Here is a 15,459-nt window from a genome sequence, read left to right on the forward strand (position 1 = left end):
CACTTATACCACCAGGCTGTGTCAAACCACTAGTCATAAATTCCCCAAATGAAAACAGATTACCGTATTATTTTGATCAACATACCCATTCTTCATGATGGCTATGGGTCTGTTACCTGTCAAGCTATTTCCAGCATGATGTATATATGCAGGAGAAAGGAATAGGAGAGGGCGTGGAAAGGACTAGAAAAAGGGAAAGGGAGGTTTGCTTATTGCTCACTGTTTTCCAGACTGCTTAATGGGGGCCAGAAGGCAAATATTTTTCTGTATGCAGTATCTGTAAACCACACTTGACGTTATTCTTTAATTTGGATTTTGAAAAGCAGAAAACTTTTTCAGAGAAAGCTGTGAATATTTCAAGTAAATTGCTTAGTAGCTTTTTGGAGAAAACAAGTGTGTTTCTAATTCGTATTCATTCTATCACAGCACTATGGTAAGTTATACAAAATGTTTTGTACCATTTTTGTTATTGTTTTGTAACAGCCTTAACAAACAATAGTTAAAACCACATAGATACTGAGAAGGTAATTCCATGGCTGAAATAATACTTAGTGGTGTTTTGACCGTCCAGTCCCTTTGTTATCCTCAAAAACTACTTTTCTTTGCACGTAAACACATGGAGAAACACTTTATTATTTATATGCCTTTTATATATGTGATATTTAGTAACAGACTGTAAAAGGAATAGATAGCTAACGTCTTTAAGACTCTAGTATTATCTTGTGGTGAGCATCCCAACTTAATTACATATAGCATGAAAAATTATTTCATCAGTATGAATTGTCTTTTGAGTTTCACCAAGTATCCTTCATTCCTGTATTCTGTTTGTCTTTGTATTTCTTAGACACAAAGCACTCGAGTTCTTTTATTAGGTTTCCTTTTATTTACCTTTTCAAAGCCAACTTTAGTCTACCTTTACGGAAGTTTTCCTATGCTCTTTAACATTCTTTCACATACCCTTAAGACCCTTCTGGCATGGTTTTACACAGAATAGTAACAACTGCCCTTGGAATTTCAAATCAAGCTCTACCAATAAAATAGTAGCTATGTAGTCTTCCATAACTTTCCCTATTACTTGTGGTTTAAAATTTTGTTTTCCCTAATGTCCAGACAATATTCTAATGTATGCAGTTACTCTGATGCAATTCCACTTAGAATCTTGTGAGATAGATGTAAAATTAATTAGTCTTCCCAAAGCAGGCTATTTTGCATTTGTCAATACTGAATTTAACCTATGGTCTTGCAGTCTAGCTTAATACAGCCTCTCAAGTTCTTTGCTCTACTGGAGATGAGAATATTTATTAAAAGACTCTCACCATCTGATAACATCATCTTGTTCAGTTTTAAGACTAAGAAATCCATTGCGAAGTTTCCACTCTAAGGCATTTTCACTTCATCTCTCTCCTTCCACTCATTCCTTCTGAATGCCAAATCACGGGGATAACTTGGTAATGGTAACTTTAGAGGGAAAAGTCCTAGCATGTGGTAGGTGAAAAGGGGGTGACTTACAACATCAGACCTTATCTAATTAAGATATAATACATGTAGAATGCAGTGGACAGAGACAGTAAAAATAACTCGGCTTGGTCATACTGGTCATTTTAAAAGACAATTATACAATAGGCTCTAATTAGGAATCAAAATGAAATATTCAAGATTCTGACATTTAAAGGTTCTCACCGGGAAGTTAACAAACAACAGTAAATGAAAGTGTCTTTCCTCATCAAGAGATATACCTGTGTATCAACAATGACAAATTCTATACATATATACTATATGTAATTGTGTATTTCCAAATGTCTGCTGAAGGTTTTGGTCACTGGATTGGAAAAAGTATCAGAATTTACTAATCCAGTAACTCTGCAAAATGCTTATTTAAGAAGAGAAGAACAAAAGAACAAAAGGAGTATTCTTCTCATACTCAATTCAAAACAGTATCGAATGTAATCCTTCTGAAAGTATACTTCAGTTTAGTGCAGAAGTTAGTATGGCCACAGAGTTCACCAGAAGATGCTGCACGACGGAGTTCTTACTACGTAAATTAGTTTCATCTTCCAAGAATATTGCTAAATACTCAATATTTAAATTGAGAACATAAACAAGTTTAAGAAATTATAATGTCCATGAAGGAGCTCTAAGGAGAAAAGAAAAAAGACAAAAACCAGGATTTACACATGTAAACACCTTTCTGTATGCAGTCACTGACCGTATTCAGGAGAGTCAGTGACATTATCTCATCCCCTCCAAACAGAGTCATACGCTACCTCTGTCATACCACAGATTGTGTACAACAACAGACACCAACAGCAAGGCACAGGATAGTGTCAGGCAGGAACATAACAGCTAAACCCGGGACGTTCTCTATGAATATTTTAAATCCAAGTTCTTTTGTACAAAGCTGTTTTATAAAGTTACTTTAAAGCACTAGAAAAGACATTGGATTTTTTTATGTGCAATTACTACTTTGATAACCCCTGTATCTTTATTTTAAAAAGGCTCCAACTGGCTGCAGAATCACAGATACAATATTCCTAGACTAATTCAGAAAAAACCTAAGAGAGTAGTGCTACCATCTGTATTTGACTGAAGTACAGCATAAGCTTGTCAGCTGAGTAGGTCTCAAAGATCTTCAGCAGACTATCTCATCCTCACAGACTCCGTAACCATATTTTCTCCTTTCATAATGGTACAAAGCCTATGTAATAGAAAATGTGTAAAGAGATTCCTTGCCAGGAGTGGACTCACACAGGGCTTTATACCTATTCATTTCACTCTTCTGTTCCTTGCCTCAGCTTTTTCAGGCGATGACAAACCCCACATGTTCGCTGTAAAATTGATGGTGGCTGCTTCAACCTTAAACTGAAATAAAATGCAAGGTCAAACGATATCATCCTCCAGAAGTTCTTGTTTACTGTTGATGGTCTAACCGTTGTGGATCCTGGCTGTCTTTAACAGGCTTAGCACGGTGTAAGGTCTCACTAACAGCATTCAAAAAGAGGGCTGCCTTGTTCCAAATTGGACCAGGACAGTCTTGCAGCCTCCCCTTTATCATCATTACTGCAGCTGAAAAGGGTGACAAGTGCAAGTTAGAGCAATGCTATGAAGCCTAACAAAATATGAAGCCTAACTATTCTGCAACAAAACGAGGAGTCTGAGAATTTGACTAATCAGCAACTGAATAACAGACTAATGAGCAAGGTGTCTGTTTTCCATCAAAAACAGACAAGATAGCAGTAGTAGTGGCTGAAAGAGGATGCAGGCATGAAATGGTGTTCAAATACCACCTGAGAAACATCTGTAACATGGACAGAACATGTGGTGCTGCTAATGACAGCCACTTGTGTATGTACCTAGCCAATCAGAAAATGTGTTATTTCCATCGGACAGAAACTGGTAAGAAGACACATGATACAATATTAAAAAAGAAATTATTAAATACATACAGAACTTCCTCCAACTCTTTGAATTTAGGCTGCCGGACTCCTTACATTGTGTGATCATGGGCATGCAGCTACACCAGCTGCACATATTCACCTGTACATAGAAAACCACATGACAAATCCACTGTCCACTCCAATTTTCTCTGCAAGGCTGAATGAATTCGGTCCCTGGACAAGAAGGGCTCAGAAACAGGCTCCAAAGCATTCATTATGTGACCATGGAAGAGCAGCTGATCCCTGAAGAACTGACAATACACAAGGTTCCAGAAGAGTGTGTAAGCCCTAGTGTAATGATAGTGGGACAGTGACCTGTGGGAGAGGCAGACCTAGAAGTAAGAGCCAACATCTATCTTACCTAACTTGGAGGCGTCCTCCCCTTATCACCAATAATTGGCAATGAAATCCTTGCTTTTCCAAAGTAAGCTTGACCTTTTGCTTCTATAATATTGTACTCGCAGACACGATGCTACACCAAAATTTCATTCCAGGCTCTTATACTTTCCCTTGTCCTTCATGAGTCAAAGTCTTGTGTAGAACAGGAGCTGTATTTAATAGCTTGAACTGTTAGTACATCCATCACAGAGTCATAGAATGGTTTGGGTTGGAAGGGACCTCAAAGATCATCTAGTTCCAACCCCCCTGCCATGGGCAGGGACACCCTACACTAGACCACGTTGCCCAAGGCCCCATCCAACCTGGCCTTGAACACTGCCAGGGAGGGGACATCCACAACCTCTCTGGGCAACCTGTTCCTGTGCCTCACCACCCTCACAGCAAAGAATTTCTTCCTAACCACTAATTTAAATCTACCTTCCTCCAGCTTAAGGCCATTACCCCTTGTCCTGTCACTACCTGCCCTTGTAAACAGTCCCTCTCCAGCTTTCCTGTAGGCCCCTTCAGGTACTGGAAGGCTGCTATAAGGTCTCCCCGGAGCCTTCTCTTCTCCAGGCTGAACAACCCCAACTCTCTCAGCCTGTCCTCATTGGAGAGGTGCTCCAGCCCTCTGATCTTCTTTGTGGCCCTCCTCTGGATTTGCTTCAACAGCTCCATGTCCTTCTTATGTTGGGGGCCCCAGAGCTTGATGCAATACTCCAGGTGGAGTCTCATGAGAGCAGAGTAGAGGGCGAGGAAAAAAATAGGAAAAGTAGTATCTTTCTCCAAAGAAACGGTAATCATCAATTATGAGCGAAAACCAGAAACATTAAAAAATCCCAACCCCCTATTAGTTGCCAAAACCAATCATGAAATATAAAAAGGTCAGAGGACTATACCACCCTGAAACGAAACAGCATGGCATAACTATTGTTTTATCTCTAAATGAGGTATTTTTTCTAAGATTTTGTACCATAGTAATAGATTTTTCCCAGCCATCAGGTAATTAGTTTGACAAGAACTGAATGATGGAATCTTTGCCAAGACATTTGTATCTCTCATGTTAAAAAACAAAAAGGAAAGATTTTCACAACCACTGTTAAATTATATGGAAAGAAAGCCTAAGTATGCAATTTGTAACTGGCTAAATAGATAACCTACCTTTATATGACTGAGTAATATAGTTTCTATTTTATGAAGTACATACACTTTCCTTCTTACTCCATTGTGTTAATATGTCCAAGGCAGTCTGTATTAGCAAGAGAACTGCTGTGCCTAGTAAACTACCTTTCTGGGATGACTGGTGGATTATTTTTTTTCCTTGGATTAATTTCTAAACGCCTCAGCCATAGTTTTTGGAACGTTGACAAATATATGTCTTACAGAAGTAAGAAGGCACTTTTAGAGGGAAAAAAATAATTTTGCATTTGATTGTCTGAATGGCGATTGCAGATATTTGTCTCATTTTGTTCTATGTTTTTTAAAGGGCACTATTGAGCATCCTGCATAAAGTGACACTTAATTAAGGCAAGGATCTTACACGAAGGGGAAAAACATTTAAGAACTGTAAAAGGTGAACTAAAAATGCTTTGCACACACACAAACTAACTACAATTCTTAATACAGAGATAGGAAAATATCTTAGAGATGCACAGACAAAAAAACCCCACAAAACAACCACCAAACAACAAACATAGCATTTTCACCTCTATAGTAGGCCTTAGTTATTGCATCAAATTCTTCTTGTCCCGCAGTGTCCCACAACATTAGCCTGACATCTTCATCATTAACTCTGAAATAAACGACATGGTTTTGTAATAAATACAACAAACAAGAGCAATTCAAAACAACAGACATGGAGATACTTCTATGTCTACAATATAAGAGTAATTCAGTTCAAATTTAACGTCATTTAAATACAATGTAACTTAATTTGATAATGGTTCACCTCTGTAACATGCTATGGCAGTAATCCCTCAATTACATTACAGGCTCTTTCCTGACAATCCATGTTACATTTTCCTCTCCTTTTCTTCTTCTTCCTCTACATTTCCCTCTATGAGGAAAAATAATATAGACTTCAGAACAAAACTGAAGTGCCTGAATAACGGTCCTTTTGTCTTTTTAATCAGCTTACAAAATTTATAGTATTTTCTTACTTGTCATTACCACAGTATTTTCCATTTTATCAAATCTAATTGGGTATTATCTGCTTATATTACATAAAGACACTAAATCTATAGTGTATTTAATTATTTTTTCCACAGTCATTTTAATCTATATTGGCTAATAAATTCTATTTATTCATAGAATAAATCATTCTATCGTAAGCACTTCCACTTCCTCCACAAGAAATTAAAAATAATAATAATAATAAAAATCAACAGGTGGTAGAATACAAAGGAAACTTGTCAGAAAGCTTAGTATGACAGAGGTTCCAAATTTTATTTTGCTTTTGATTTGTAATTCTAAACCTTGTATGGAAAATAAAGCGATATAATTTTAGCCCACTGTGTAAGACAGAAAACAACTCCCTTTATTGTGCTTTGGAGACAGCAGGCCTTGTTTCAAGCCTTTGTAAATCTCAGAATTACAACAGAACAAAGAAACAGAGGGAAAGGTAAAAATCAGTAGTATGGCATCTGTTTAATACATACTGGATTTGTCTTTCCAGGAAATCTACACCAATAGTTTTCTTGTAGTCTTTTGTAAAAATCCCCTTGCAATATCGCTGAATCATACTGGACTTTCCAACAGCTCCATTTCCTACTACCACCACCTTGATGGCCACCTCCATATCTTCTTCCAACATCTTTGCAGCCCAAGTGACTCTCTAGCTTATTCAGGAAACTATTGATTCTGTAAAAAAAAAGTAAACAGCTATGTTCATAAAAATGCTGTGAATAGAGAGCAAGAGGAAATACAATCACACATTAGGAGTCACAAAGATTGTAGTTTATTTTCAGCTCTACCAGACTGCTTAAGCAACCTTGGCCAAGTTATTTAGCCCATCTGTACTTTGATTTGCCATTTATTAATTGGAAATTAATAGAACTCTTCATAAAAAATATCCTTCCACTGTACAAATGTATTGTCATATGTTGATGATGTTCCTCATGTTTCACTGCTATCACATACAAGACACTCAACTGATCAACCTAGCACACGTAGCATAAGTCTGAAGTACAGCAACTTCTAACTCCAGCCACTGTGCTCTTAGACCTAGTTCAGATATCGTCACCCAACCCCAACACTGATGCTTTGAAGACATAAACCTGCATCATTCTGTGATTATATCCCTTACTCCAGTTCTTATGAACTTGTCTAAATGTGTCCTTCTGAGGAAGTCAATAAAAATCACGATCAAATAAATTTTGTGCACTCTTACTAATTTTTAGCACGTGAATCAAAACACTAAACGTATAATTACTGGGTAATTCTGAAGAAAACACATTTTCCAAAATTCTTTTTTTAAACAAGAAATTGAATAATCCGTCTTAAAAGATTTCAAAACGTTTTCACTTTTAGATAATTTAACTTATCAACACACAATACACAAGTTATTTACATTTAAAAAGTCTGTATTATAAGTATATTAGGTGTGACCACAATCTCACATCACATGGCCACTGCAAGGAAGCCACCTAATTTCTCTCTGATTTAATTTAGTCGGAGTACACCATCCAATTAACCAGAGACAAAGCCAAGTGGCTGAAGTACACGGACAAAGTTCACAGCGCAAGCGGTTATAACAGACACAGAACTCTTTATATAAACGAAAATTCCAGTGTGCAAAAAAGGAAAATAATTTACTGGGCTTACTGTAAAAATATTTCATTCAAGTTTTGGTGAGTTTCTTTAATGAGGAAGAAACAGAGGTGCGCGTAAAAGTTGTTTCCCCCACAACTTTTTGCTGTGCTGGGATATCGCCACAGTAGCGCTTCGCATCTGCAGAGCGGCAAATTTCCTCCCAAGAGGTAAGTGGTTACTCTCCTTCGAAAGGAGGGGAAAACACACCTATTTTAAAGACCTTGCCCATCACCACACACAGGCAGCCCGTGCTGGAAGAGCTGGGCTACCCGATACCCTCGCTCCGGCTCACCCAGGCAGATAATGTTTCTGGACTGCCTTTGGTTGCATTACACATTAGTATACGCGGATTTTTATCAGGTATTCGGCAAGCACCGCTAAAACTGCCGCTACGTCGGCCCCCAGGAATCCGGATGGCCATTTTAAGCGAGGACCTACGCTCGGCAGAGACAGCCCTTCGGTGGTCTCCGGGAAAGGAGCTGCCCGCGGCCACCGGCGCAGGGAACGCCGCCGCCGTGGCCGCGCTGAGGGCGGAGGCTCAGCCAGCCGCCTCGGCCCCCCTCCCGCGGCCCCTCCGGCGCTCGCCCCGCCGCCTCCCCGGCTCCCTTCCCCGCCAAGCCCGGCAGCACCCTCCCGCCTCGGAGCACCCCCAGCCACCGCTGGGGCCCCGATTCGCGCCCGCCCGCGGCCCCTCTCACCAACCCCCAGCAGGAGCGGGGCGGGCGGCGCTCCCTCAGAGGGCACGGCGGCGGCTCCACCTCAGCGACGGCGAGGGAGGGAGGGAAGCAGGGAAAGGGAGAAGGAAGGAAAGCGAGAGGAAACCGCTTGCTGGGGCCGACCCAACCCGGACGCACATCCCGGCTGCCCCGCCCGGAAACGCCGTCAGGACTGGGGGCGCCGCTCGGGGAGGTGCCCGCCTGCTGCCTCCGCCCCCGCGGCCCCCGGCTGGGGCGGCGTGGGGAGGCGGCCGGGGCAGTCGGTGGGTACGGGACGGGATGGGCAAGCGCGGGGCTGGCGGCTGGCCAGGAGCCCCTGCCGTGGGGTTTGGCTTCGGGGCCGTTGGCCGCCCGACTCGGGGGAGAAGCGAGGGAGAGATGCCGATGGGATCTGCCTCTGTGAGAGGTTTTCATCTGGGTGCCTGAGGAAAGACCCGGGCAAGGCTGATCTTCCCGGCTCCCAGGTACTCTCATCCCTCCTTCACTCCCACCCGTCCGCCTTTCTTCCTCATCTCATCTTCCATGGCAAACAAAACCGTGTTTGGCCATCCATTAGCTTTCCTCAGGCTGTTCCTGTTCCCTTTTTTTTTTTTTTAACCAAGGTGTGACCGTGTCCATTTTCAGTCCATCACCGTGGCACATAGTCATCCAGCTTCCACACTTTTTATAAAACGGAATATGATGGGGTTTAGCATAATAGATGTGATAGCCTTAAGATCTGAAGATGTTCCATTGTGGGTTATTTTTGAAAGTTAGACTGATAAAAGATGTCCCCTGCCTTAAAATCCCTTTCTCTCTTCCTGTTGCGAAGCCCATGTCGTTGGCTGGGGTGGCTGCTCTCAGTGCCCCCCAGCACTCCTGCTGCTCAAGTATGGCCAAGGAACACTTGGGTATTACAAGTTCAGGTTGCTGAAAACTGCCTTGCACTACTGAGGTCTTTTTATCCCTGTCCCATGCTTCCCAAGGCTATGTCTTCCTTCTAGAGCCAATTGGTGTTGCCTGTGCCTAAATAAATACCTTTTGGATTAGCGCATTTTTTAGCTACACCTCAAAAGAATAGTTAAATTTTATGCATGGTTTTTATTCTGAAATTTGTGCTTTCATTTTGTTAGTGCTGACCCTGGCTGCTAGTCTCAGAGTCTGTCTGATGCCAAAAGGCCTTGAATTAGAGAGCCCTCCTATTAGCTGTAACAAATTTTTGTTACCTGCCTAATACCAAAGTTATTACATCAGAAATGCACCTTATTGCACTTCCCAAGTTTCACCATGGGAGACGTGAGGTGCATGGCTGGGATTCATCTCACCTAATACCTATATTGTAAACATTTGTATGGTATGGTTCACCTGCAGATGGCTGTCAAGTAGCCCAGGTGAACTACTCAGTTCCCTCCCTTGACTGGAAAGGGAGCCTCTGGCCACAGGTGTGTAAGATTAGAAGAGGAGATATATCCTAAATGCCCTAATTTAGGCAGTAAGTTAATGACTGCTGTAAATAATTTTGGTTTCTAATTTCCTGTTCTTTAAAATCCATATATTGGGTAAAGCTTTTATGAAGTATAAGGCTAGAACATGTACTATGACCTGTCTGTCATATTGGTGATGTGCAGATATTTCATTGTGAAACTCCAATAATTCAGCAAGGCTAAACCATTCCAGCATGTCTTATGGGTATATTGAGAGCAATTCAGGAAACTTTTCATATCATGTCTCACAAAGGAAAGAGAAGAATGGAGGAACTGATGCATTCACAGATTTCAAGGCTTTAGCATATATGTGATTCAACGACTTGTGATATCAGCCAGCAGCGTGACTTGGTTGCAACTAAAGAACTGTATCTCTCTTCAGTTTGTCTAAATGAAAATTCTAGTCACTGGATCTTACTACATCTTTTCATGGTGACTGACTAGCACCTAATCTTTTGGATTTGCAGGTATCAGGACGCACTAATGAAATCAGCCATGAAACTTCTGTTTGACAAACAGGATATCCCAAGCCCCGTGAGACACCTATTGTAAGGCTAACTTTTCAGCATCCAGAGTACTTTCTGTGATACTCCTTTGAATGCTTCCCCATATTTTGATGTTGTAAGCAGATACACCAAATTAGGAAGCATATTATACCAAATTAGATGTGCAGAGGTAAGGCAACTTCTTACCTTCTACTTTGTATTCCCATTTACAGAAGCCCAAAGGATCATGCTAATCCCTTTTGCCATACCTTTTCTCCAAGGTCTCCTATTCCGACAGTTTTCTCTACAGTCTCCTGTGATTACTGCCTTCCAAGACATTTTTTTAATGTGAGCATATAGCCCATATTCTTTTTTTTTTTTTTCAGATGTATTATGGTGCAGTTAGCTACAATGAAATTATTTTGTTTGACTGCAAGGCAAATCAAATTGATCTATAACAGGAAAGTAGTGCCGTCCTTTATTAAAGTCATATGTTTGCTAACAGCAAGCTTTAAATGAATATCGTTGTCTAATTAATCAATAAAAATGTTAAATAATCCTTCACCAAGAGTCCTTGGGAGTCCCATTAGAGTCACTCTCGTTGCTGATATCTCCATAATCACAGCTACATTTTGAAATCTCTCAGTGAGCCAGTTCAATGCATCTGCTGCATGTCCTGTTTTTTTCCACACAATATATGCATTGCGGCCAATGTAATCCTGAAAAAAAAAAAAAAAGAGCAACTTCTTGATATAATTTGTTTTCTGTGAAAATATGCTGCATGCTGGACTTTTAGTCACTATATTTTTGTTAATGTGATGAAAATATCTCCATTTATATATGTTTATATTTTACTGTATTAAATCCTTTTGAAGCTGGATTTTAATGTAGTCGCTCATATAGAATATCTAGGAGCTGAACTGCATGCTAATAAGTCATTAAGAGTAAGATCATACAGCTGACGTAGAACCTACAGTGTCAGAGACACAAGTGAACTGTGATGCGCTCCTTTGAGTGGATGACTAAGATCCCCAGTTCCCACAAGCTCCTAAACTTGCTGTAGTGAGGTATGCAATGAGCTGCAGTGATTCCCTGTCCCAGGCTCTCTCTCCTCTGTACTCCACCTCTTGACAAAGAGATGAGGTTAGCACTTACCAAAAAAGATGCTTCTCCATAATTCAGCAACTCAGACTCATAGACACAAACCATCTGGACTTTTTGAAAGGTTTGAGTTGGAAGCCAAGGTTCACCTCTCAAATCTGCTGCCACTGATATTCTTCATTATTCTTTTCTCTCTCTCTCCCATTACTAAGAGCCTTGCAAATTTACAATTCTGACCTCCCATTTTCTTCCAACCTACTATTTCTTGTTATCACTTATTTTTGTAGATTTTATGTATTTTCCTCTCTATAGTATCAGAAGAACTAATTTTCCAAACTATGCCTGTAAAGAATCATCTGAGTAGCCTAAAATAAAAATGATCCCAAGCTTCTCATTAGATTACAAGCTTACACATCACACCCAGTATAGTGTCTTCTCATAGCAGTTTTATGTTTTCTTTCTTTCATTAAACAGAACATATGCTGAAAGTTGGAAAAAATACACAATCCAATCACAGCAATATCTAGGTATGAAAAAAAAACATCCACTTGAATGCCACAGTGTAAAAGTGTCAATAGCTATGACGTGTTTTTTCACATAAAGCCTATCTGTGAAATATAAAGTCCCATTTTTAATCAATATTTGCTTGCATTTTTGACACTAAAAATTTATTCTACAAATAATCCAGTTTTGCTTGGCATATAAATGGAAAAACAGGCAAAAAAAAGTTCTTAGAAGCTATACCATTTTTCATTGCCATTTATTTTTAATTTTCATACTTTTCATTTATGTATCATATTCAATTTTAATTTTTATATACTTCACAAACATCAAAATATGAATTTTGAGTATATTCTTTTTGTATTTTTTGAAACTGATGATCATATGATACAGCCTGACATTGTCATTTTGTAATCCCAGGGTTGGGGCTATGTCAACAAGGTCAGAGAAAGTAAGATGTGTTGCACTGAAGTATTTTTATGGCTATTTTTGTAATTCTGAGCATACTAATGTTTATGACTGCAGTTATTAATGCATTGTTATGTAAATCTTAAATATGCCCAAACCAAATGTGATCTATGAGTAGAAGTTAATGAGCCTTGAGATGTTAACAGTTCTGAAGATGTTTCTCATGCTGAAGGCAATAGTTTCCATGCTTAAGTGTAAATAAAATAAATAAACCAAGATAAGTTGCTGGCAGCAGTGCTTTCAGCTAATTTCAACCAACATATTCAGCGACGCTGTTGAATTATCAGGTACAAACAATATATCATACAATGACAAAGTAGAAATTCTAAATACAGTTATTTCTGTTAACTCTATAGAGATTGATAAAAATATCAGAATACTTGAACTGTGTGCTCTATGTTTTTTGAGTAATAAAAATGTAAAGAGAAGAGAAATGGAAATATTTGAGGACAACATCTGGACTGAAACACTAAATAGTAGATAATTCATTTGTAAGTATTGAAGAATCATGCATAGTTTTAGTATTTGCTATAGCTTACTTCATCTGGAAATTCATTTGCCCAAAGAAAATGCTGGAAGTGTTTAAAGTTGTTGCATTCAGAGTTTCTGATAAACTGATATTAGCTGAGTTGTTTGCAGTAATGGACTTGCTTCTCTTTTCCTGCTCTTTCTACTTTAAATACGTATCTGGTGAATGAAATATAATGGCTGCTTGAGAAAGAGAGATCTGCCACCAAATGAGAAGGAAATGAAGATATTAACCCAAATTGGGTAATCATTTGAAAGTATTTCCTGGTAGCACAGAAAATGCTTATTTAACAGTTGACAGACAACAAAGGTATGAAGACATAGATAGCAAAGGAGGGAGGAACTGAGTCAAAATTAGCAATAAAGACCATGAAGTTAAATATTTGCTATGGCATTAGCACCACATTCCCCTGCCAAAGCAGGTTCTGAATACTGCTTATCAATCTTTCATGTGATGGATCTCCAAATCAAAATTTTAATGACCAGGGGCCAAAATGAGGAGTGCTAGAAGTAGAAATTTATTTAGGGGATAAGAAAACAAACCAAACGTCCTTCTGATTAAAATTTGCCGCTGCAGGTAGCTGAAGAGAACTGTCTAAATGATGATCAGAAGGCTTAGCAGTCAGATTTTTTTTATTAGTAATTCATTCCTATATTTAAATTTGGCAGGATATGAAGTATTTTGGAGAACACAGTGCTTAACTAGAGTCAGGCAAACTATAGGCTTCTTTTTACTTTCTTTTCAGGGAATGTTGTTGATTGGAGCATTACATCTGAGTTTCCAGAATTTGGAGTGACAGAAATAAGTTTCAAGTTCACAGTGTTACATTTAGGCACCTGAGTTCATCTAAAACCATGTAACAGAGGCTATATGAGTTTTGGGTATGGTGAGGACTTACAGCTTGCCTGGAAATCAGTGGAGCTGAAGAATCTGAGTAACCTAGAAAACTATTACCTGTATATGCACATGCATGCACATATAGATGTACCTTACAGTACATGTGCATGTGTTGACTGAAATATCTTGTGCAAATGCACTTTTTTTGTTCTGTGTATTTTGTGAATAAACATTTTGACAGCATGTCTGGGAAGAATTAAGCAGACAGAATAGTAACAAGGTACAAGAAAGGTGACAATAATCCTGTGAAATTAAACACATTCCAATTAACTGGTTTCTTAAAACTGTGAAATGTCTAATACAAAAAAAAAATTGAAATATCAACAGCAATCATTACTGTGGGGAAATTAGCTTGCTATTCAACAGGGTAAAGTCAAAAGATCTAAGAAGATCAGAGGAAAGCAGATACTTCCATTGCTTTAGTCTTGAGGACTTGTTATGAAAACAGACACAATTAATTAAAAAAAAGCTACCCCAAGACCTGAGCTATGAAGAGTTTTTCTTGCTACCCACTGTCATTTGTAAGTGCTGTTCAGACTATGCAGAGCTGTATTTTAATCCTCATGTGAAATTAGAGGAAAATGTTCCTGTGAAGTGCAAAACCTTCCTAATGATAAACTGATGCCGTTCAGGGACTGGAATCACCAGAATGCAATAAGTTATAGTTAAGTGAGGTCACTCTCAGAGGCAATTACGGGTTTTACAATGACAGTAATTTGCTTCTTTTCTTCATAGATATATTGTCACTCATCAACATTTAGTTTCCTCCACATTTTTCAAGTTCTCTTTTGAGTCACTGAAGGCTTTACAGGGAATAGATGATTTGAGAAATACCTTGTGTGACCTTATCTATTTTGTGGCCCAATCTTGGCAGTCAGTGGGATGTACTTAAGAGTGTAATAGTATTTGAAACTTGCAGTGGCAGGAATTAGAGAAAAAAAATCATACACATGCAGATCCCTGTAGCTAGGCATGTAATGTATTTGCCTGCTTGCCAGAGTTTTATTACTTGAGAAATTTTTCAGGGACTGGAATAATTCATAGTTGTCACATTAGAGAAGTGGAAAAAATCAGCTTTGTGTACAACAAGTCATATGTGTGCAAACTATTTTTGAAGTAAGCTAATGTCTTATGTGAGACTGATGTAACCTTATTTTAAACCTGCTCTGTTAGATAGAAGGTGTTCATTTACTGTATTGAGTAGTCAGCATCTTTGTATCCTTATTTTTGGAAGCATTAATTCTCCACATTACAAATTTTGCATGCTGACGGGTGTCTTTGCAGACACTTGTTGCTAGAAAGCAGTTTAAATGTGAACTGCCACATTATGTGCTGTTATTCCAGTCCAGTCTGTGAAGTTTAGCCCATTTCAGACAAAAAATACCACAAACAAGCTAAATGTTTGAGATTATCATAAACCAATTTTCTTTCAGGACATATATTTCTGAAATCAAGACACTGATAATCACGGTCTGAATAAAGCTTTGAAATATTGCACTACTACAAAACAACACAAGTATTTGGGGAAAATGTTGCTATGATCTACCAGAGTCAGGAAGAGACTTGTATTTACCATATGTTACAAATTTGTCTATGTGATATCTCATCTGGCTACTGTGACATGCCATCTGTCTTGTACTCAAAATCTATGGAAAAGTAACTGCTGAACTCTGTAGC

The 15,459-nt window shown here is 38.9% G+C and overlaps 1 protein-coding gene across 4 annotated transcripts in view; it reads right to left on the bottom strand.

Annotated features, from left to right (window-relative positions):
• The window catches only part of RAB23 (RAB23, member RAS oncogene family), a 47,185-nt gene that overhangs the window by 8,885 nt on the left and 22,841 nt on the right, over positions 1-15,459 (bottom strand). The window contains exons 1-3 of one of the 4 annotated variants that reach the window (XM_075747411.1): positions 8,325-8,507; positions 6,470-6,671; positions 5,519-5,604 (exon numbers count right to left, since the gene is read on the bottom strand). In XM_075747411.1, the coding sequence (XP_075603526.1) occupies positions 5,519-5,604; positions 6,470-6,624 (241 nt within the window). In that variant the 5' untranslated portion in view covers positions 6,625-6,671; positions 8,325-8,507. Of the gene's footprint in view, positions 1-5,518; positions 5,605-6,469; positions 6,672-7,634; positions 7,796-8,320; positions 8,508-15,459 lie in introns of those variants that run through there. The other 3 variants (XM_075747413.1, XM_075747414.1, XM_075747412.1) reach the window with 3 other exon arrangements.

Source organism: Balearica regulorum, chromosome 3 (genome assembly GCF_011004875.1).
Source record: "Balearica regulorum gibbericeps isolate bBalReg1 chromosome 3, bBalReg1.pri, whole genome shotgun sequence".
NCBI classification, from domain to species: Eukaryota; Metazoa; Chordata; class Aves; order Gruiformes; family Gruidae; genus Balearica; species Balearica regulorum.